This window comes from Oncorhynchus mykiss, chromosome 30 (assembly GCF_013265735.2).
Source record: "Oncorhynchus mykiss isolate Arlee chromosome 30, USDA_OmykA_1.1, whole genome shotgun sequence".
NCBI lineage: Eukaryota > Metazoa > Chordata > Actinopteri > Salmoniformes > Salmonidae > Oncorhynchus > Oncorhynchus mykiss.
In genome coordinates this window covers 8,832,725-8,855,938 of record NC_050570.1, presented here as the reverse complement: position 1 = coordinate 8,855,938, position 23,214 = coordinate 8,832,725, and the positions used below count along the sequence as shown (strand labels likewise).

General features: G+C 42.5%; 1 protein-coding gene across 2 annotated transcripts; it reads right to left on the bottom strand.

Moving 5' to 3' along the window:
• Window positions 1-8,657: 8,657 nt before the first annotated feature.
• On the bottom strand, window positions 8,658-19,357 carry LOC110521258 (G/T mismatch-specific thymine DNA glycosylase). 2 transcript variants are annotated; one of them, XM_021598712.2, is made up of 11 exons: window positions 19,203-19,357; window positions 18,652-18,717; window positions 17,750-17,928; window positions 17,084-17,343; window positions 16,624-16,693; window positions 16,223-16,358; window positions 15,990-16,072; window positions 15,796-15,890; window positions 12,355-12,526; window positions 11,953-12,105; window positions 8,658-9,585 (listed from the first exon to the last, which is right to left on the bottom strand). In XM_021598712.2, exons 2-11 carry the CDS (start codon window positions 18,705-18,707, stop codon window positions 9,419-9,421), a joined length of 1,371 nt encoding a protein of 456 aa, XP_021454387.2. In that variant the 5' UTR covers window positions 18,708-18,717; window positions 19,203-19,357; the 3' UTR covers window positions 8,658-9,418. The 2 variants fall into 2 exon arrangements, with proteins under 2 accessions (XP_021454387.2, XP_021454388.2); XM_021598713.2 differs by lacking the exon at window positions 18,652-18,717 and having other exon boundaries at window positions 19,203-19,336.
• Window positions 19,358-23,214: the final 3,857 nt, after the last annotated feature.

Sequence of the window (23,214 nt, the reverse complement as noted above, 5' to 3'; positions counted from 1 at the left end):
GGAATAACTGGCTCTGTTCCAAATGGTTCCCTATTCCCTAAGTAGTGCACTACGGTGCTTCTGACCAGGTCTAAAGTAGGGTTCTACTATGTGAACTATTAGATCCTAATATGAAGGCAGAGACTATTTAACTGTTTAATAGAACAGTCCTTAATACAAGCAGCTGCAGGGAGCTCTACCTGGGATTTCACAGGGAAGAACTTGATGAGTAAATTGTTCCATGTCTCTGATATAGTGTGAGGTTATAATACAATCATATTGTTACACAACAGTCCTTAATACAAGCAGCTGCAGGGAGCTCTACCTGGGATTTCACAGGGAAGAACTTGATGAGTAAATGGTTCCATGTCTCTGATATAGTGTGAGGTTATAATACAATCATGTTGTTACACAACAGTCCTTAATACAAGCAGCTGCAGGGAGCTCTACCTGGGATTTCACAGGGAAGAACTTGATGAGTAAATGGTTCCATGTCTCTGATATAGTGTGAGGTTATAATACAATCATATTGTTACACAACAGTTCTTAATACATCAACAGTTCCTTGAACAACAATGGCCTTGTGTCAGGGTGCAGACATATCAGGAGTCTATGAAAGACAGAACATCACTGTCCAACACGGAACATATCCCTTGAGAAGTTACAACAGCTCACCCCAAATTCTGCCACCGCAATTCCCCCTTTGATGGCATGGAAACCATAGGCATCACCAGGCATAATATATCTGAGCTGTTGCCAGACAGAATTGAAAACCTTCTGATTTCTGGGAAAATTGCATTTTACACAAAAAGGGGTGGAATGGAATGGAACTCCTAAAAGATCATGTAATAATCACAATCTGGGGATAAAGGGGGTTCATAGGAATCGGGGTCATTTAGAGGGCAGTAGGAACTAGCATCCCCAATAGGATATTTGGATCCTCAATAAAGGGTGAAACAGTGGTGAGCTCTGTCAGGTCATTCAAGTTGACTTCTGTGGTCACATGACCATCTGGTGGGGAGGAGATACTGCTGTTTCACACAATCTCCCCACCAAGGTCCTCAGGCAGAAGGACAGACCACAATCTCCTCACCAAGGTCCTCGGGCAGAAGGACAGACCACAATCTCCTCACCAATGTCCTCAGGCAGAAGGACAGACCACAATCTCTTCACCAAGGTCCTCAGGCGTGAGAACAGACCACTATCTCCTCACCAAGATCCTCAGACATGAGATCAGACCACTATCTACTCACCAAGGTCCTCAGGCGTGAGAACAGACCACTCTCTCCTCGCCAAGATCCTCAGGCGTGAGAAGAGGCAGAACAAGGACAAGGACTTCAACCAGGTCTAGGAGTGTTCCAGTGTTCCCCAGGTTAGTTTTCACCCATGCAAACAGATCCCAACCCCACTAGTTATCTCCCCTGTTTACAGTAGCTTCCACCTGTCTGATAATGGCCACAGATTTAGCAACCACAATGGAGGAATACGGGATGTAAGTACAACACTGTGCCCCCACCATTGCACAAACCCCACCCCTTATCCACTAGGGGAAAATCAAAAGCCAATCTATTTTGTAAGACCCTGGTATGTGTAGCTACAAGTTCAGCAGTCAATGCTTCCACAGCAGTGGCAGTTGCATTCCCCATTCTTTCTTCTTCATTAGCTAGTTCTCTAATGGAATCAAGCTCAGTTGTTATGCCATAATTGGGAAGTAATGAAGAGAAACAATGTTTTGCTGGGACAGCTACAATGGTCTTCCTGTACAAATAGGAGAGAGGGTGATTTGAGGTTACTGGAACATCTATTTTTTTTTATTTCATCTTTATTTAACCAGGTAGGCTAGTTGAGAACAAGTTCTCATTTACAACTGCGACCTGGCCAAGATAAAGCACAGTAGTTTGACACATTCAACAACACAGAGTTACACATGGAGTAAAACAAACATACAGTCAATAATACAGTAGAAACAAGTCTATACACATGGAGTAAACAAACATATAGTCAATAATACAGTAGAAAAAGTCTAAATACAGTATGTGCAAATGAGGTAGGATAAGGGAGGTAAAGGCAATAAATAGGCCATGGTGGTGAAGTAATTACAATATAGCAATGAAACACTGGAATGGTAGGGTGTGCAGAAGATGAATGTGCAAGTAGAGATACTGGGGTGCAAAGGAGCAAGATAAATAAATAAATACTGTATCGGGATGAGGTAGATAAATGGCCTGTTTACAGATGGGCTATGTACAGGTGCAGTGATCTGTGAGCTGCTCTGACAGCTGGTGCTTAAAACTTCTTGGTGAGTATTGAATAGCTTGGATAAATAAGGTGCCCAAAGTAAACTGCCTGCTACTCTGTCCCAGATGCTAATATATGCATATTATTAGTAGTATTGGATAGAAAACACTCTGAAGTTTCTAAAACTGTTTGAATGATGTCTGTGAGTGTAACAGAAAACCTGAGAAAAATCCAACCAGGAAGTGGGAACTCTTGAGGCTTGTAGGTGTCTATGGGGTCATTTTTCACTTCCTAAGGCTTCCACTAGATGTCAACCGTCTTTAGAAACTGGTTTGAGGATTATACTATAAAGGAGGGGCTCATGAGTGCTGTTTGTGTACTAATTAATTGCCCACCTCAACAACAGCCCCTTCACATTACACTCCATGCAGTTTGGCTTCAGAGCGAAACACTCCACAGAAACAGCCAACTGCTTTCTTCTGGAAAATGTGAAGTCCAAGATGGACAAAGGAGGCATTGTTGGGGCTGTGTTTCTGGGCCTAATGAAGGCTTTTGATACTGTTAACCATGAGATTCTCTTCACAAAATTGTCCAAGTTCAACTTTTCCCCCGATGCCTTGAGATGGATGAAATCATACGTTGAAGGCAGAACTCAGTATGTCAGAGTGAGCAATGAGCTGTCGCCAACTCTTAGCTATGATGTGGGCGTGCCCCAGGGGTCAATACTGGGGCCCCTTCTGTTCAGCCTGTACATTAATGATCTGCCTTCTGTCTGTACTGGGTCTGAAGTTCAAATGTATGCAGATGATACAGTGATATATGTGCATGCAAAGAGCAAACAACAAGCTGCACAAGAACTCACTACTGTAATGGTCCAGGTTACAAAGTGGCTCAGTGACTCGTGTTTGCATCTCAATGTGACAAAAACTGTCTGCATGTTCTTCACAAAGAGGGCAACTGATGCAACTGAGCCAGATGTCTATATATCAGAGCAGAAGCTCAAGGTGGTATCTGATTTTAAGTACCTTGGCATCATACTTGATTCCAACCTCTCTTTTCAAAAGCAGGTGAAAAAGGTAATTCAAATAATCAAATTCAACCTAGCTCATTTCCGATCTACACGAAATTGTTTATCTACAGAGGTAGCAAAACGGTACTTCAAATCTGTGATACTCCCCCACTTAACATACTGCTTGACTAGTTGGGCCCAAGCTTGCTGTACAACATTAAAACCTATTCAGTCTGTCTACAAACAGGCTCTCAATGTGCTTGATAGGAAGCCCAATAGCCATTATCACTGTTACATCCTCAGAAAGCATGAGCTCCTGAGTTGGGAAAATCTTGTGCAATACACAGACACATACATGTCTTGTATTCAAGATCCTAAATGGCCTGGCTCCCCCTCCACTCAGTATTTTTGTTAAACAGAAAACCCAAACATATGGCAGCAGATCCACAAGGTCTGCCATGAGAGGTGACTGTATAGTTCCCTTAAGGAAAAGCACCTTTAGTAAATCCGCTTTCTCTGTGAGAGCTTCCCATGTCTGGAATACACCGCCATCAGACACACATAACTGCACCACCTATCACACTTTCACAAAAAACATGAAGACATGGCTAATGGTCAATCAGATTTGTGAACATAATCCCTAGCTGTGTATTGCCGCTTTCCATGTTGTCTGTAGCTTGTGAGGTGTAGAAACACTGTGTTGCTTTTATGGGTTTTGTCTTGTTGCTTTTTGTGCTATGTCTTGCTTGTCCTATGTCACTGTTATGAAATGTAAAGGTCAGTGTTGTAGTGTTGGTTGAAATGTAAAGGTCAGTGTTGTAGTGTTGGTTGAAATGTAAAGGTCAGTGTTGTAGTGTTGGTTGAAATGTAAAGGTCAGTGTTGTAGTGTTAGTTGAAATGTAAAAGTAATTTTCGATTGAGCAGACATATGCAGCTTTTACCATAGAGGGCGTAAAAAATAAACTCTTGAAACTAGATCCCCTACATCCTGGTCTTGACGAGAAAAAAATAAAAACATCAATGTTCAACCAATCCAGTAAATGTGAAGGAGGAGTCTTCTTGTTAACGTCCAAAATGTAGAAGTCCTATCACTGGCTCTCATTCCATTTCCCCTGACAACCGGAACATTTGGTTGTACAATGGATGCAGTCTCCGTGAATGCAGAAACATCACTTTTACATTTCAATCACACTAGAACAGTGATCTTCGCCGCCTTTACATTTCAATCACACTAGAACAGTGATCTTCGCCGCCTTTACATTTCAATCACACTAGAACAGTGATCTTCGCCGCCTTTACATTTCAATCACACTAGAACAGTATTCTTCGCCGCCTTTACATTTCAATCACACTAGAACAGTGATCTTCGCCGCCTTTACATTTCAATCACACTAGAACAGTGATCTTCGCCGCCTTTACATTTCAATCACACTAGAACAGTGATCTTTGCCGCCTTTACATTTCAATCACACTAGAACAGTGATCTTCGCCGCCTTTACATTTCAATCACGCTAGAACAGTGATCTTCGCCGCCTTTACATTTCAATCACGCTAGAACAGTGATCTTCACCGCCACTGTTTGAATCCGATCACATTGTGGACAAAATGTTGCCCTGACTCCTTGCACCGGTCAAACGCTATACCGTGCACATGGACGTCACATGCTGACCAGACCGCTCGCGCGTTTCTTCTTCTTCTCTGGACTTCATATGGCGGTTGGCAACCAACTTTAAGGTGCATTACCACCACCAACTGGACTGGAGTGTGGACCTCAGTTCATCTTTCAATCACCCACGTGGGTATATGCTCCTAGAAACCAATGAGGAGATGGGAGAGGCGGGACTTGCAGCGCGTTAAGCGTCACAAATAGAACAAAGTTCTGTTTTAGCGCCTGACTAATCAGACGCTCACTGCGATCGGTGTGGTCAGCATGTTCCTTTCTTCTCTGCAAAGAGTCTGGATCTGTGTACATCCCCGACTTTTCCCCCGAAGGCATTCAGGGCTGTCTGATTGGTCCAGAAACCGATGGCCAGAGCCAGAACCCACGTGGGTAAAGCCAGAGAGGAAGACATGAAGTGAAAGAGTTAACTGGACCCAGAATCTGTCTTCTCCAGATTGTAGCGTTTAAAAATAATAATAATAATAATAATTGGCCACCAAGTGAGGACTTTCTGTATGGAGGTCAATAGGTGTCGTATTTGGTTAGCAAAAAATGTAATGGCTTATTTGCTTGAATATAAGTTTTGTAATGATTAGGTTGTTACCAGTGTACTGATATAAGTAGGACACGTAACATCCTGGCAACTTTGAGAAAAAGCACTTTGTCAAAGTTGTGCCAGGTCTTCACTAGTTACCGCAGCCACAAAAAAAAAAAGCCTTTTTCTACAATAAAAAAGTATTCAATTTTTTTAAAAACATTACCTTGACCACACTGCTAACTTTGTGCCTAACCCTAACACGCATATCTGCCCTCTAATTGGCTAGAATGGTCCCACTTGATTTTGCCTCATTCCATTGTCAAACACATTTCATCAATACAACTGATAGTCTGTGGTAAATTCATCATTGGCTTTAATACCCTGATTGGTAGAATCACTGATGACTTTGTTTTGTACAACACCTCTCAGACCCCTCGTCACCACAAACGACTTCAACGATAGCAGTCTCAGACTGAGGTGTGTAGCGAACATTGAGCAGCGGAAGACTTTAGTGTGTCGGTCATCAGGAAAGACAAAATACTGCTTTTTTAAAATGTATTTTTATCTTTATTTAACTAAGCAAGTCGAGAACAAATTCTTATTTTCAATCAATCAAATGTATTTATAAAGTCCTTTTTACATAGGCAGATGTTACAAAGTATGACCAATTCCATTCACACAAATTGGCAAAATCACTTTTTTTTTATTTAAATCCACATTTGGTCACAAAAATGAAACCAGTCCAGAATAAAAGGAAATAAACATTTTAAAAGGTGAGGAAATTAAAGGTGAGGTAGCTTGTAGCTGCCACAACAAATTTAAACCCTAATCCATCTCACGGTAGAAACCTTTGTGATGCTGTAGTAGCTTCACACCTACAAACTTCGACTACTGATGTAGAACTGTAATGCTAAAGTATTATTATTTCTGACATACTGGAACAGCTATGCATTTCAAATAAAAAAAGTAATATTACCCAGTTATTCTCACAGCGTGCATCCATACATTTACCCAGAGGGATCATGAGCAGTATCTCAGAAGTTAAAACTTGTGCAAAGAGTATTGTAATGTACAATATGAAACAGTTTCAAGAAAGAACAGGGTGGTGTTCTAATAGGCACCAAACAGAAGACAATCCGTTTTTTCCTAATAAGAAACCGCCCAAAAAAATGAATCAGTTACAAACACATTTAAAACGTTTTCCTAACTAAACACGATCAAGGGTTGACTCATTTAGCATGCAGACGGATGAAAAGTTCTTTGACGTGCATGAAGATCATCACTCAAACCGTCAGAACCCGACCAAACCAAGACGACCAAATCTTTTCAGGCTGGAAAGTTAAACAAAATAACTTCAAGTAAAATAGAAAAACTCCACGAGGATCATTTACATCTAAAAAATCCTTCATTTAAAAACAATGTAATCACCTCGCCTCTGTTTTGGTTAAAAAAAAAATCTGAGGGATGGGCATAAAGAAATGAACCCACTCAAATTCATAGACTGAACTATGGATGCAAGGACTGACCATCCATGATATCACAATTATAGTTTGAACCATGTTGAGTCTATACAGTGTTTGTTTAAAAACAGAGTAAAACAAGCCTATATTTAATATATACACACTTCAAGAATGAATGGATATAGAGTGGGGCAAAAAAGTATTTAGTCAGCCACCAATTGTGCAAGTTCTCCCACTTAAGACGAGAGAGGCCTGTAATTTTCATCATAGGTACACTTCAACTGTGACAGACAAAATGAGAAGAAAAAAAATCCAGAAAATCACATTGTAGGATTTTTAATGAATTTATTTGCAAATTATGGTGGAAAATAAGTATTTGGTCACCTACAAACAAGCAGGATTTCTGGCTCTCACAGACCTGTAACTTCTTCTTTAAGAGGCTCCTCTGTCCTCCACTCGTTACCTGTATTAATGGCACCTGTTTGAACTTGTTATCAGTATAAAAAGACACCTGTCCACAACCTCAAACAGTCACACTCCAAACTCCACTATGGCCTAGACCAAAGAGCTGTCAAAGGACACCAGAAACAAAATTGTAGACCTGCACCAGGCTGGGAAGACAATCTACAATAGGTAAGCAGCTCGGTTTGAAGAAATCAACTGTGGGAGCAATTATTAGGAAATGGAAGACATACAAGACCACTGATAATCTCCCTCGATCTGGGGCTCCATGCAAGATCTCACCCTGTGGGGTCAAAATGATCACAAGAACGGTGAGCAAAAATCCCAGAACCACACGGGGGGACCTAGTGAATGACCTGCAGAGAGCTGGGACCAAAGTAACAAAGCCTACCATCAGTAACACACTCCGCCGCCAGGGACTCAAATCCTGCAGTGCCAGAAGTGTCCCCCTGCATAAGCCAGTACATGTCCAGGCCCGTCTGAAGTTTGCTAGAGAGCATTTGGATGATCCAGAAGAAGACTGGGAGAATGGCATACGGTCAGATGAAACCAAAATATAACTTTTTGGTAAAAACTCAACTCGTCGTGTTTGGAGGACAAAGAATGCTGAGTTGCATCCAAAGAACACCATACCTACTGTGAAGCATGGGGGTGGAAACATCATGCTTGGGGCTGTTTTTCTGCAAAGGGACCAGGACGACTGATCCGTGTAAAGGAAAGAATGAATGGGGCCATGTATCGTGAGATTTTGAGTGAAAACCTCCTTCCATCAGCAAGGGCATTGAAGATGAAATGTGGCTGGGTCTTTCAGCATGACAATGATCCCAAACACACCGCCCGGGCAACGAAGGAGTGGCTTCGTAAGAAGCATTTCAAGGTCCTGGAGTGGCCTAGCCAGTCTCCAGATCTCAACCCCATAGAAAATCTTTGGAGGGAGTTGAAAGTCCGTGTTGCCCAGCAACAGCCCCAAAACATCACTGCTCTAGAGGAGATTTGCATGGAGGAATGGGCCAAAATACCAGCAACAGTGTGTGAAAACCTTGAAGACTTACAGAAAACATTTGACCTCTGTCATTGCCAACAAAGTATTGAGATAAACTTTTGTTATTGACCAAATACTTATTTTCCACCATAATTTGCTAATAAATTTATTAAAAATCCTACAATGTGATTTTCTGGATTTTTTTTCTCTCATTTTGTCTGTCATGGTTGAAGTGTACCTATGATGAAAATTACAGGCCTCTCATCTTTTTAAGTGGGAAAACTTGCACAATCGGTGGCTGACAATACTTTTTTGCCCCACTGTATGTTTGTAAGTAACGTTTTTAAGCTTTAATGAAGAAAAATGTTCAGAAACATACTAAAAATAATATACAGATCATAAAGCAACAAGAGAACAGCACCCACCTTCAGTAATGTAAATCCACTATAAAAGGCTTGTGAAGAAATTGCTAAAACATCTCTCTGTGGAATCACTTTTTGACCATGTTTAGTTTGTTCACATATCACTCAGTACCTGTTCTCTAATCCTAAACTTCACAATGCATGACTTCCAGTTGCATACAGTGTGTGTGTTTTGCCACAGGTTCATTTTGGGATTGACTGTTCATGTGTAAAAGTCTGATTTAGGGGCCATTTGTAATATCAGAACAGTGTCCCGCTTTGCTTACACCTACTGCGCCATCATGTGGCCAAGTACAGTATGACAACAAAATAAGCAAAAGGTTTAAATACGTGACAATCTACAAAGACAATCAAGAATCATTGTCAAGTCCCTGATTTCACATATTTAAAAAGACCGCCAATCAAAACACACATGATATGACAAAACAGGATAAAATATTTGAACTCAAAAAAAATCCTCAATTATCAATTTAGAAAATTCTATCTATCAAGTAGTTAAACGTGTAAATCCCTAAAATGGCTAATACAACTTGACAAAAAAATTAAAAGGCTACAATTTGAGTCTTCAAACTGAGGTGCAGTGTCTTGTTGAAGGAGGGGATTAAGGATGTGTGGGTTGAGGTCTCTGTACGTCCAGATAGGGCTAGTTAGTAGCCCTATCCCCTTCCTTATACATTGCCCGCCCATGCCTGAGGCTCTTTAGAGCCACCAATGTCTGGAATCTGATCAGCAAAAGACTGCATCATCCACTGTCCGTCCGGGAGTTGTCCCTCTGTGGCAGCGGCGGTGGCGGCAGGAAGTTGAGAAGTGTCTGCCTTCTCGACAGCGTCTGAAACTAGAATAAAATAACATCTGAGGTGACTGGACCATGTTACCTAGGCCAAAGACAAACCCGTCCACTACAAATCACACATAGGGGGCAGCAGCATCCGGACTAGGTGCTGCGAGTGACAGCAACATAAGTTAGTGATTGTTCACAAGTGCGGGTGATTAGCAGGTCATTGCAGAGTGAGAGCAGGACATTGTTTGAATTTTTCATTTTGGCCTTCTACTTGTTTTGTATACATCATTTGTTGTCACAATTGAGCATATATGCCCTGCTTGGGCTGGCTGACTACGGTTGTCCCTGGACGCTGGTGTTTATTGGGCTGGCTGACTACGGTTGACCCTGGTGTTTATTGGGCTGGCTGACTACGGTTGACCCTGGTGTTTATTGGGCTGGCTGACTACGGTTGTCCCTGGACCCTGGTGTTTATTGGGCTGGCTGACTACGGTTGACCCTGGTGTTTATTGGGCTGGCTGACTACGGTTGACCCTGGTGTTTATTGGGCTGGCTGACTACAGTTGACCCTGGTGTTTATTGGGCTGGCTGACTACGGTTGACCCTGGTGTTTATTGGGCTGGCTGACTACGGTTGACCCTGGTGTTTATTGGGCTGGCTGACTACGGTTGACCCTGGTGTTTATTGGGCTGGCTGACTACGGTTGACCCTGGTGTTTATTGGGCTGGCTGACTACGGTTGACCCTGGTGTTTATTGGGCTGGCTGACTACGGTTGTCCCTTGACCCTGGTGTTTATTGGGCTGGCTGACTACGGTTGTCCCTGGTGTTTATTGGGCTGGCTGACTACGGTTGTCCCTGGTGTTTATTGGGCTGGCTGACTACGGTTGTCCCTTGACCCTGGTGTTTATTGGGCTGGCTGACTACAGTTGACCCTGGTGTTTATTGGGCTGGCTGACTTCGGTTGACCCTGGTGTTTATTGGGCTGGCTGACTACGGTTGACCCTGGTGTTTATTGGTCTGGCTGACTACGGTTGTCCCTTGACCCTGGTGTTTATTGGGCTGGCTGACTACGGTTGACCCTGGTGTTTATTAGGCTGGCTGACTACGGTTGACCCTGGTGTTTATTGGGCTGGCTGACTACGGTTGTCCCTTGACCCTGGTGTTTATTGTTTATTTGTCATGGACCATGTATAACATGTCATTGCACCAGATTTAGCGGGATAGCTCATTTTTCATCTGTAGTCTCTGGCATGTGTCTCCTAGGTACATTACAGACCACAGCAATCCTCATACTCTTTAATAGGCTTGGACGATATACAGTATACCAGGGTATTACTAAAGGTATGATTTTCATCCCCCCCCCAACCTCGCGGGGGTGAGTGCTACGCCACTGCTTCTAACTACAAGTTAACTATCTAAGATGTGTCAAACAAATTATATCCATCTCAGGGCTCCAGCTATGTATTTGGTTTTGCTAACTTGCTAGCTAAGTGGCTAGGTGGTAAGATCAAGCTTCTTGGTTAGAGCAGAGATATTCAACCCCTTCCTGGATCAAGATCCATGATGCCTAAATTGTTTTGTGCGTAAAAAAAACCCATCACAAATAGCGTCCCTTAAAGTAATACCGTATATCCCGGTATGGTACAGAAAGTGTATAATGGTAGGAAAAACCCTAGTCTTTAATATTAATGACTCATTAATATCAGGTTATGTCCCAGTTAGTTAGCTCGACAGTGAGATTCAAAATATTCTATAGGCTGGCTAGTTGGATTCAAAACATCATTCAGTCTTGTTTATTTTGGCCAACAGCAATGTGACTGTGTTTCTATAGTATACTATCCCTGCATTCCACATCAACCCTAAGACACTCCTAAACATCTGAACATCTTGGACAGGAATACACAATATGGCACTTCATGGTTGCCTTCTGAAGGGCTGGCTAGAATATCAGCCACATTACTTCCAGCTCTCCAACACAGACGGGTAACAGTGTCCAGGGAGGAGGTATTCAGGGTACATACACATCCAGTGTGTGGATCACAATACCTCCTGGAATCTACTCCTTTCAAGGTGAGGATGCTTAAATACTTTTGTAATTTGTGTTAACTGCCATTTTTAAAAGACGAGTGTCCTGTGGCAGGGTTCTCCCCAAAGAATGGAACAGAATCATTACTTTATGTTATCATCTCAGGTCTTTTTTTTTGTTGCTCTAGATGGCAAATAATGACAGTTGCAGGTGTTAAAAAATGAAAAGATATGAGTTAAAAGAGGGGCGCTGCCCCGCCCCCCCCCTCCGGTCCTCCACCCAGCCGTACTCAGCAGGGGTGTGTATCGAGAACCCTGCTGTGGGGAGCCTATACCATATAACTAGTTGCTGCTTATCCTAGTTCTATGGTCCATCCAGGCATCTCTGTGCTGACCTGTGTTTTCCGCCGACGAGAAGTTACAGTGCCCGTTGCCGTTGCTCTGGCCCTCCTCAGGCCCCGGTCCACCCTCGCCATATGCGCCGCCAAAGGCCGCCTCGTAGCCCGGGTCGTACGCCTCCTCTTTAATCGCCATCCTCTTGGCGTCCTCTGTAGGGGGGAGAAAACACAAAATTAAATATAAACGTATTTCTATGGAACAAACAAACTGTTACCATGAACAGGACTGTTCTCATACAGCTCACTCAGATGAACAAGGTCATGAGACTGGGCAAGAACTGTGATGGCTTTTCATTTTAAAATTCACCTTTTTAATAATAATTGACATTTGATGTTAACCATGTGCTTTCATCTAAATGTAATTGAATACTCAGAGCACTCTGCAGTACGTTCTCTTACCCTTGGCCAATCCCAGGTCAAAGGTGTACTCCAACTCCTGAATGTCGTCCGTTCTGGCCACGCCCCTGAGCTGGTCCCTTAATTCCCTCAGCTTGATGTAGAAGTGCACTTTGTCCTGGGCACGGGGGAACTGGGCACAGCGGGCACTGGACGACGGCATCAAATACAACGCCTGTAGGGGAGAGGGCAGGGTTATACGGTGGCATTTCAAAAAGGGGAATGGTACTGTACTTCCTCTGTATGCCCAATGATCAAAGTTAATTCTTTAAAAAGGCTAAGCCGACATGTGGAATTGTTTTAAGATGGTCATACTATGGATCATTTAGCAATTTGATTTTACATTTTAGGACCCCTTTAGTTTAAAAAAAAAAAAATTATTAATTAAAAATAATATATATATATATATATATATATACACACACACACACACACACAATGGGGCAAAAAAGTATTTAGTCAGCCACCAATTGTGCAAGTTCTCCCACTTAAAAAGATGAGAGAGGCCTGTAATTTTCATCATAGGTACACTTCATCTATGACAGACAAAATGAGAATAAAAATCCAGAAAATCACATTTTAATTTATTTATTTGCAAATTATGGTGGAAAATAAGTATTTGCTCAATAACAAAAGTTTGTCAATACTTTGTTATATACCCTTTGTTGGCAATGACAGAGGTCAAACGTTTTCTGTAAGTCTTCACAAGGTTATCACACACTGTTGCTGGTATTTTGGCCCATTCCTCCATGCAGATCTCCTCTAGAGCAGTGATGTTTTGGGGCTGTTGCTGGGCAACACGGACTTTCAACTTCTCCAAAGATTTTCTATGGGGTTGAGATCTGGAGACTGGCTAGGCCACTCCAGGACCTTGAAATGCTTCTTACGAAGCCACTCCTTTGTTGCCCGGGCGGTGTGTTTGGGATCATTGTCATGCTGAAAGACCCAGCCACGTTTCATCTTCAATGCCCTTGCTGATGGAAGGAGGTTTTCACTCAAAATCTCACGATACATGGCCCCATTCATTCTTTCCTTTACACGGATCAGTCGTCCTGGTCCCTTTGCAGAAAAACAGCCCCAAGCATGATGTTTCCACTCCCATGCTTCACAGTAGGTATGGTGTTCTTTGGATGCAACTCAGCATTCTTTGTCCTCCAAACACGACGAGTTGAGTTTTTACCAAAAAGTTATATTTTGGTTTCATCTGACCATATGACATTCTACCAATCTTCTTCTGGATCATCCAAATGCTCTCTAGCAAACTTCAGACAGGCCTGGACATGTACTGGCTTAAGCAGGAGGACACGTCTGGCACTGCAGGATTTGAGTCCCTGGCGGCGGAGTGTGTTACTGATGGTAGGCTTTGTTACTTTGGTCCCAGCTCTCTGCAGGTCACTAGGTCCCCCTGTGTGGTTCTGGGATTTTTGCTCACCGTTCTTGTGATCATTTTGACCCCACGGGGTGAGATCTTCCGTGGAGCCCCAGATCGAGGGAGATTATCAGTGCTCTTGTATGTCTTCCATGTCCTAATATTTGCTCCCACAGTTGATTTCTTCAAACCGAGCTGCTTACCTATTGCAGATTCAGTCTTCCCAGCCTGGTGCAGGTCTACAATTTTGTTTCTGGTGTCCTTTGACAGCTCTTTCGTCTAGGCCATAGTGGAGTTTGGAGTGTGACTGTTTGAGGTTGTGGACAGGTGTCTTTTATACTGATAACAAGTTCAAACAGGTGCCATTAATACAGGTAACGAGTGGAGGACAGAGGAGCCTCTTAAAGAAGAAGTTACAGGTCTGTGAGAGCCAGAAATCTTGCTTGTTTGTAGGTGACCAAATACTTATTTTCCACGATAATTTGCAAATAAATGCACTAAAAATCCTACAATGTGATTTTCTGGATTTCTTTTCTCATTTTGTCTGTCATAGTTGAAGTGTTCCTATGATGAAAATTACAGGCCTCTCATCTTTTTAAGTGGGAGAACTTGCACAATTGGTGGCTGACCAAATACTTTTTTGCCCCACTGTATGTATGTATGTATGTATGTATATATATATATATATATTATTTTGGGGGGGGGGCTTGAACTACTATATCCCAGAGAAACTAATTGAATAACACATTTATAAAGCAGTAAACAAAGTCAAAAAATGTATCATAAGGAATAAGGTTTTGAAGTGTTTGTCCTAGATCTAAGAGATAAGAAAGGAAAGAAAGCTCAGGAAATATTTTAGTTCTTATACATATTTAACCCCTTTTTTGGGTACCTTCAATCTCCACCCGGTACAGCCAGAGGAGGACTGTCCACCCCTCAGAGCCTGGTTCCTCTCTAGGTTTCTTCCTAGGTTCCTGCCTTTCTAGGGAGTTTTTCCTAGCCACCGTGCTTCTACACCTGCATTGCTTGCTGTTTGGGTTTTTAGGCTGGGTTTCTTTATAAGCACTGACATCTGCTGGTGTAAAAAGGGCTTTATAAATAAATGTAATTGATTTGATTGATAATTCCATTCATACATTTTTTTTTTTTTTAAATGGTACCAGGTTACCTTCAGACAAGTCCCATGGTGGTCATAGAGCAAAACGGAGAACACCATCGTGTTCGTGAGAATCTCCCCTTTCCACAGTGGGGTCACATTAGTTTGTAACCCAAGTGGTTTGGACCCTACAAACAAAAAGTTGGCACATCGACTGTACCGACTTCAGACGAGTCCCGTGACACACAGTGGTAGTAATATGCTACATACGTTATGGTGAGAAGTGATTTTCGGGACGTCTCATGGTCTGACAAACACCACTCTAGCTCTGCCACTTTTTACCGCGGATGCAGAAGTTCCACATCGGCAGATGTGGTGGATGGAGACGCATCCAATGCAAAAAAAAGAGAAAAGATTTCTACCTTAAACTAACTGATTTAGATGGCCATTGTTTAATGTTGCACCGGTGCGTCAATCAACTCTTTGGGGTTAATAATCACCCGCACAAGCCTGGGCCAACCCACTGGGGAGTCAGGCCCACCCAATCAGATTGCGCCAAATAAAAATATTACGCTCTACTTGTCAGTGTCTTAACCTAAACATGCACCATCATATAGAATTCATAGCAAGCAGCGCACTGGAATGACATTCACTTTCATGGGATGGGTGGCCAAAATTAACTAACTGAAAGTTACACCCCCAATAAACCACGAACAGGAAGCCTTATACATCAGACTACCAGGTAACAGAGCACCACAGACTACCGGGTAACAGAGCACCACATCAGACTACCAAGTAACAGAGCACCACATCAGACTACCAGGTAACAGAGCACCACATCAGACTACCAGGTAACAGAGCACCACATCAGACTACCAGGTAACAGAGCACCACATCAGACTACCAGGTAACAGAGCACCACATCAGACTATCAGGTAACAGAGCACCACATCAGACTACCAGGAAGCAGAGCCCTTACCACTTCACAGTCAGGTATCTTGTGTGGCTGCAGACCAAAGTCAAGTTTCTTGGGCTTTTTTCCAAACATCTCTCTGCAGAACATTTCATAGATACCTGAAAAGAAACAATTTCAACGCTTAATATGGAATTTCAATGGAAAGGTCTTGCAACTGGCATTTTCTCCTCTCTAGCAGGGTTTTTGTGGCTACTTACATTTTCCATTGAAAACAGCTATGAGAGGCTTGTACTTCTTCAGCTTTTCCACAAGAATTAAGGCACCCTCACGTAGCTCTTTGCTGTGAATTAACATAAGATGTCAAACATTGTATTCCATCTATATGTTGCTGTGTGGCCACTGTTTGACATTTACTCTACTGTCTCACTCGTCATTTCTCAGCACATTGCTGACTGACTTAAGGATTTGATTATTTTCTTCCTAAGCTTACGTTGAAAGGTCTTTGCTTCCAGGCGTTGTCCTTGCCACCATGTTGGTGAAACCGATCTTATATTTCGCTGGCAGGCTGGTGTCACTCATGTGGTTGAGCTGCTCATCAGTGAATCCAGACAAGAACAGGCACTTCCCTGATGAGGACAAGTTTTCATTCAATTTGTCGCACCGTTATTCTTCTGAAATTGAGGTCAACTTTGTAATGCTCTGCTCCCTAAGCATAGGAAAACATTGCAGTTACGATGCCTTGAATTTAAAGTTTTGCGATTTCGGTTGATTCATAAACGGTGTCGAGATAATGAAAGCGCAGACTAAAAATAGAAAATATTTTCAAAATAAGAGTCCCTGACAGCTGTTCACACACCAAATCAAGACTAAATATCTACTAAAGCAACTTACAGAAATGGTTTCCAGGGCCAGGGAACCATCGTCCAACATAGGCTGCCACCAGACCTGGGTTGATTCCAATCTAGAACAGAGAGATTCACATCATGCAACTGGGTTGTGTTCATTATTGCGGTGTTTCTCAACACTGGTTCTACAGTACCTACAACAGTGCACAGTTTAATTGTAGCCAAACACACCTCATTCAACTCATTGAGGGCTTGATGATTAGTTGACAAGTTGAATCAGGTGTGCTTGTCCGGGGTTACAATAAAACAGTGTACTATTGGGGGTACTGGAGGACCAGTGTTGGGAAACACTGCGTTAGGGCTCGCAACAGAATACATTTTGCAGCTGGAAACAAATGAGTATTTCTTATTGGACAAATCAAGGTAGCTCGATTTTCAGTCTCATATCATTAATAATAATAATAATAATAATGTCTGGCATAAAGTGACAAACAGGTAGAACTCACAATGACATAGTCCAAGTTGTCGTCAAGGATGTCAGTCAGAGTTCTGCTCATGACCTCATCTTCCGTCATGCCCTTGAATCGGTCTCGTTTCTTCCTGACCTTCTGGACGGTCTCGTCCATCTTCTCCTGCATGCCGTCAGCCTCTTGACCCTCCTTGCCTTTCTTGGGCTTGGGGCCCGGTTTGGCCTTGGGGGGCTTGGGCATTTTGGGTGGCTTGGGTTCCTTTGGTTGTGCTGTTCTCCCTCGCTTTTTCGCTGGAGCTGCAAGAGGTAGAGAGAACTCCCAATCACCTTGCTGTTAACCTTCCCAACAATTTGTTGATGAGGTATTTTTTTTTTTCACCTTTATTTAACCAGGTAGGCCAGTTGAGAACACCTTTATTTAACCAGGTAGGCTAGTTGAGAACACCTTTATTTAACCAGGTAGGCCAGTTGAGAACAAGTTCTCATTTACAACTGCAACCTGGCCAAGATAAAGCTAAGCAGTTCAACACAAACAAGAGTTACACTTGTTTAACATTTGTTTTTAATCTGTGGGGAAATGCATCAAAAATAACACTTCTCTCACAAATAAATTAACTTAAAATCCATTGGGCAAGCAATACATTGAGGATCATGTCCTTATTGTTATTGAATACAGCTCTGTGGGAATGAAGAAGCAGGGTACCTTTCGCTAAGTTGGCAGGTTCTTGCTGAGCCATGAGCTCATCATTGACAGCCATATGTGCATGTGCCATTACTCTCTCTTCTCTTGGTTCCTCTGTGTAGTGAGGGTGAGGACTGTGGTGATGGTTGATGCCCGGATACTGGCCCTGCAGAGCCTGAAGCTGTTGAGCTGACTGAATCCTGTACAAGGAAGACAAAAGAAAAGAACCCCCAGTATTAATCCTACAGCCAAAATATATTGCAGTGAGAGCCCCAGTATAAATATTGTAAATATATTTGTGAGTCCTGTAAAACAAATACACCATGCCCTCGAGGACATTCAGAATCCCAGACTCCTCAAAGGTACCAGAAGGTCCAGAAAAGGTAGGCCTACCTCCACCATATTCACAAGGTAACTTACAGTAGACACAGCTTCAACAGCATAGAAGCAACCTGTTATTGCCTATACCACCTGCATGTTGAAAGTTTCCTAGATGAGGCTGAACTGGAAAGCCAGTCTATATATATATATATATATATATATATATATAAATGCTTTGAATTGAGTTTACCACAGAACGACCTGTCTTTACTTGCAAGCCTAGATAATTGTGAGAATGAATTATGAGGACGAATTGTGCAATTGATACTATCAAGACAGTTATGATAAAAGTGTGTGGGTGTGCGTGTGTACACCCACACTGGCCAAACCCAGACGGCGATGGGCCAATTTTGCACATAGTCTGCATACTCATATATAATATATATAGGTGATTCAGATTAGCACAATCCATCAGATGCAAAACAAAACAAAAACATGCTGTTATTTCAGATTCATTAAATTTTGCCATTCGGGGGATGAAGGAGGGAGTTCGTTCAAAATGTCCTGGGCTTCTTTTTTTTTTTGACGGCGTAAGAACTCACCACTGTTGAAGATATTCCGAGGGGACAGGCACTGATCCATACAGCTTTTCTTCCATCTTGGATTTACTTTGTTAGATAGATCAATATTCATGTTGATGAGACATTAATATTCTGATTTGGATATAGCACATCATTCTTATAAACTGCCTGGCTTTGTAGAATTAGCAACAGTGTATCGGGGCGAGAACTCAAAAATGATATTTGTCCTAGACAAGTAGTTAAGAGGCGCTTTGGCAGCTAGCTAGCTTACGTTAGCAGACAACCAGCGCTGCTTTGTCAACAAAGTAAACAGCCAACACACATTCTAACTCCGACTTCGTCTATAGTATACTTAAAATCAATGTTGGGTAACCCACTGGATTTGGCGTATTAAGTCATTATGGATAGTCAAGATAGCATAGCTATTCACTGGTTAACGTTAGCAAGCAAGCTAGCTAGCTATTTCGCTAATTAGCATGGATGAATGACTTGCTAACTTTACTAGCTAGCAATGAGCTGGTTCGTTGTCAAATGAATACAAATTATATGTAATTAATCAAATGCATACATACCTATTACAGAAATAGTTGAATTTGTTATTTCTTTCTTAAAAACGACTGTGCTCAATCACTTTCGCGCTGGACTTGCTAGCATTGAAGCAACAAAGACATGACAGTAAAGCACGTCAACTTTGACATGGGAAGATACCAACATGATAATGGCTGGGGGGGGGGTTAAGTCAAACGTTCTTATCCTGAAATTCACAGTAAAGGTTTAGTGTATATACCAAACGTTGTATTGATATCAGGAATGTATACTAATATCATAGAAACTGCTAATATTTTTTGTTTTTGCATAATTTACACATTTTCAAATACAGCCCTAGCCTCTCTCCCCCATTTTAGCGTTGGTTTGCTCAACGGACATTTAAACTCCCGAGGTTGTTTTCATTGGCTACAAGCCTCTGTGGCAAGTGTCAGTGCTATCCGGAATCATTCGGACGTCCCTAACACAGACAGAAGGGGCTATAAATATCTTTGTCCCCACTCTAAAACCCCTAACGTAACCATAACCATTTAACATTTCAGATTCAATGCGTGGTAGGGACGTCCAAGGGAACCCGGATAGCAATGACCCTGTGGTAAGCAGGCAGAGGCAGAGATACTAGATTTTTTTTATAACTTTGGAGATACAGTACTTTTTTTGTCCGGCTCATTAATATTGTAACAACATAACATGGTGTCAGAATAAACCGCGAAAAATAGAAGATGGCTCTGTTACAACCAACATCTAGCTTGTCTACAAGGACATTTTTGTTGAAGACTGGAAGATTTGGATACACAAGTTTGAATTGTTTCTGACCGCGAGTGGCATTGCTGAAAAGGAGGAAAAAGTGCAATGTGCTACGTTCTAGACATCGCGGGAGAGGCGGCAATCAAGGTATGCAACAGGTTTGAATTTGCCGAAGGCGAGAAAGACAAGATTGCCATGCTGAAACAGAAAAAGAGACAAGCTGTTGAAAGAGGCAGATCTCACATTGGCTAAAGCTATCAATGTGTGTTGTGCTAGTAAAATCACGTCCAGTCGGGTAAAAAAATGTGTCAGTACTGCAGAGGTTCAAGAAGAACAGGGCAAAGGCAGCTCAAGATGAACTAAACATGTGTGTCAATTGCAATAGATGTGGTTGCAAGCATGAGCACAGAAAATGCCCCGCCTATGGTCAAGTATGTAAATCCTGCCAAAAGAAGAAGAATCTTAGAGCCAACCGAGGATAATGCACACCGTTGAGCAGAGTGAGGAGAATGATCCTGGGCACAATTGAAGTTGAGATGACTGGAAAATTAAAACACATTGAAGTTGTCACATCAGATATATATTTTTGTTTAAATTTAACCTTTTATTTAACTAGGCAAGACAGTTAAGAACAAATCATTTTTTTGCAATGATGGCATACACCGGCCAAACCCGAACGGCGCTGGTGCCAATTGTGCGCCACCCTATGGGACTCCCAATTACGTCTGGTTGTGATACAGCCAAGATTCGAACCAAGGTGTCAGTAGATATGGACAGTGACAAAAATAAATGGACTGAGAATAAACAACTAAGATGTAACATACAAGCTTGACACGTGCTGAATGCAAAGTAATATCAACTCGCTTGGACAGAGAAAAGTTGAAGCAGTCCAACTGAAAACTGAAAACTGCCAGCAGATGTCGCCGTTGGGTCAGGAATCATGAATCGGTGTGTACATAGTACATAGACACAAGGTTGAGTTACAGATTATTGAAAGAGATGCTCCAGCAATGTCAACAACTAAGCATGGTGAAGAGAACACATGATGTCACAGTCAAAGACATTGACATACTGAAAGACTTTGAAGATCTGAACACATGATGTCACAGTCAGACATTGACATACTGAAAGACTTTGAAGATCTGAACACATGATGTCACAGTCAGACATTGACATACTGAAAGACTTTGAAGATCTGAACACATGATGTCACAGTCAGACATTGACATACTGAAAGACTTTGAAGATCTGAACACATGATGTCACAGTCAGACATTGACATACTGAAAGACTTTGAAGATCTGTTTTCTGGTCTAGGGTGCATGCCAGGACCATGTCATATACAGTTAGACCCACCAGTTGAACACACCCAGAGAAAAGTTCCAGTTCCTCTCAAAGACAAGATCGTTGAGGAACTAAACAGAACGGACACATGGAAGTGAATCACTAAGCAAACAGAACTGACAGACGGGGTTAGTAGTATGGTCACTGTGGACAAACCTAACACGATCCGGATATGTATAGATTTGACGTGATTTATTAGGATCCTCATTAGCCAATGGAGACCGCTAGTCTTACTGTGGTCCGACATTTATATATATATATATATATATAACGCAAAATACATTAGACAGAAGACTACAATTTAAATTAAATAAAACATTAAATAAACAAAGTGGTCAAACAGGAACACTACCCACTGCTCACTGTTGAGGAAGTTGTGTCCAACATGCCAAACGCTAAGATATTCTCTGTATTGGCCGCGAACCAAGAGTTCTGACAGATTAAACTTTACTTCGAGAAGTTCCCAGATCTGTAACTTCAACATGCCCAATAGTTCTAGTTCAATTCTATTTAGGACCATTGTCATTATTCTATTTCACTTTAGTCCTGCATGTTGGAGCTCCAAGCTGAAGATTTGCACTGTACCCTGCAATCACACCTGCAACCCTGTACATGTGACTATTAAACATCTGATTTTTGCGTTTACCCTTTTGGTGTCTCATCTGCGTCTGAGGTGTTCCAGAGACCCTTGATGATTGAAAGCCCTGGTTGGAGTCGTCGACGTCATCAATCGTTTGTTGGTCTGGGGTGAAACTAAGGAGGAACATGACCGCAGACTGGTCAAGCTGCTACAGAGCGAGCGAGTACAATCTAAAACTAAACAGGAAGAAATGTAAAATGGTCACATGCTAATGGCCAGTGGTCTGAATCCAGATGATGAGGGCCGTGGTGCAGATGCTAATGGCCAGTGGTCTGAATCCAGATGATGAGGGCCGTGGTGCAGATGCTAATGGCCAGTGGTCTGAAACCAGATGATGAGGGCTGTGGTGCAGATGCTAATGGCCAGTGGTCTGAATCCAGATGATGAGAGCCGTGGTGCAGATGCTAATGGCCAGTGGTCTGAATCCAGATGATGAGGGCCGTGGTGCAGATGCTAATGGCCAGTGGTCTGAAACCAGATGATGAGGGCTGTGGTGCAGATGCTAATGGCCAGTGGTCTGAATCCAGATGATGAGGGCCGTGGTGCAGATGCTAATGGCCAGTGGTCTGAAACCAGATGATGAGGGCTGTGGTGCAGATGCTAATGGCCAGTGATCTGAAACCAGATGATGAGAAGGTGAGGGCCGTGGTGCAGATGCTAATGGCCAGTGGTCTGAAACCAGATGATGAGAAGGTGAGGGCCGTGGTGCAGATGCTAATGGCCAGGGGTCTGAAACCAGATGATGAGAAGGTGAGGGCCGTGGTGCAGATGCTAATGGCCAGTGGTCTGAAACCAGATGATGAGAACGTGAGGACCGTGGTCTGAAACCAGATGATGAGAAGGTGTGGGCCATGGTGCAGCTGCCTCTACCCGAAGACAAACAAGCACTGCAGAGATTTATGTGCATTCTACACCAATCTTGCCAAATTCATTCCCAACCTGTCTGAGGTGAACGCGCTGCTCAGAAAGCTACTTGAGAGTGACACTGAATGGCATTAGGAACAAAAACATAAGAACAGTTTTTTTATTTTTTACTCAAGACTGGGAACATGCGCTCTGTATGGCAGAGGGGTACAAGTTGAAAGTGATCACTAGCCTCTCGAGAGCATATTCAAGAAGCCGCTGCATGACACTCCTTCAAGGCTGCAGAGGATGTTGCTCCGACTTCAAAGATACAGTCTCACTGTCACCTACAAGCCAGGCAAAGAAATGCACGTAGCAGACGCTTTGAGTAGAGCCAACTTCAACGAACACGAAGATCTGCTGGGAGAGGAGTTGGAGGTAAACTGGATAACACCTCCACTGCC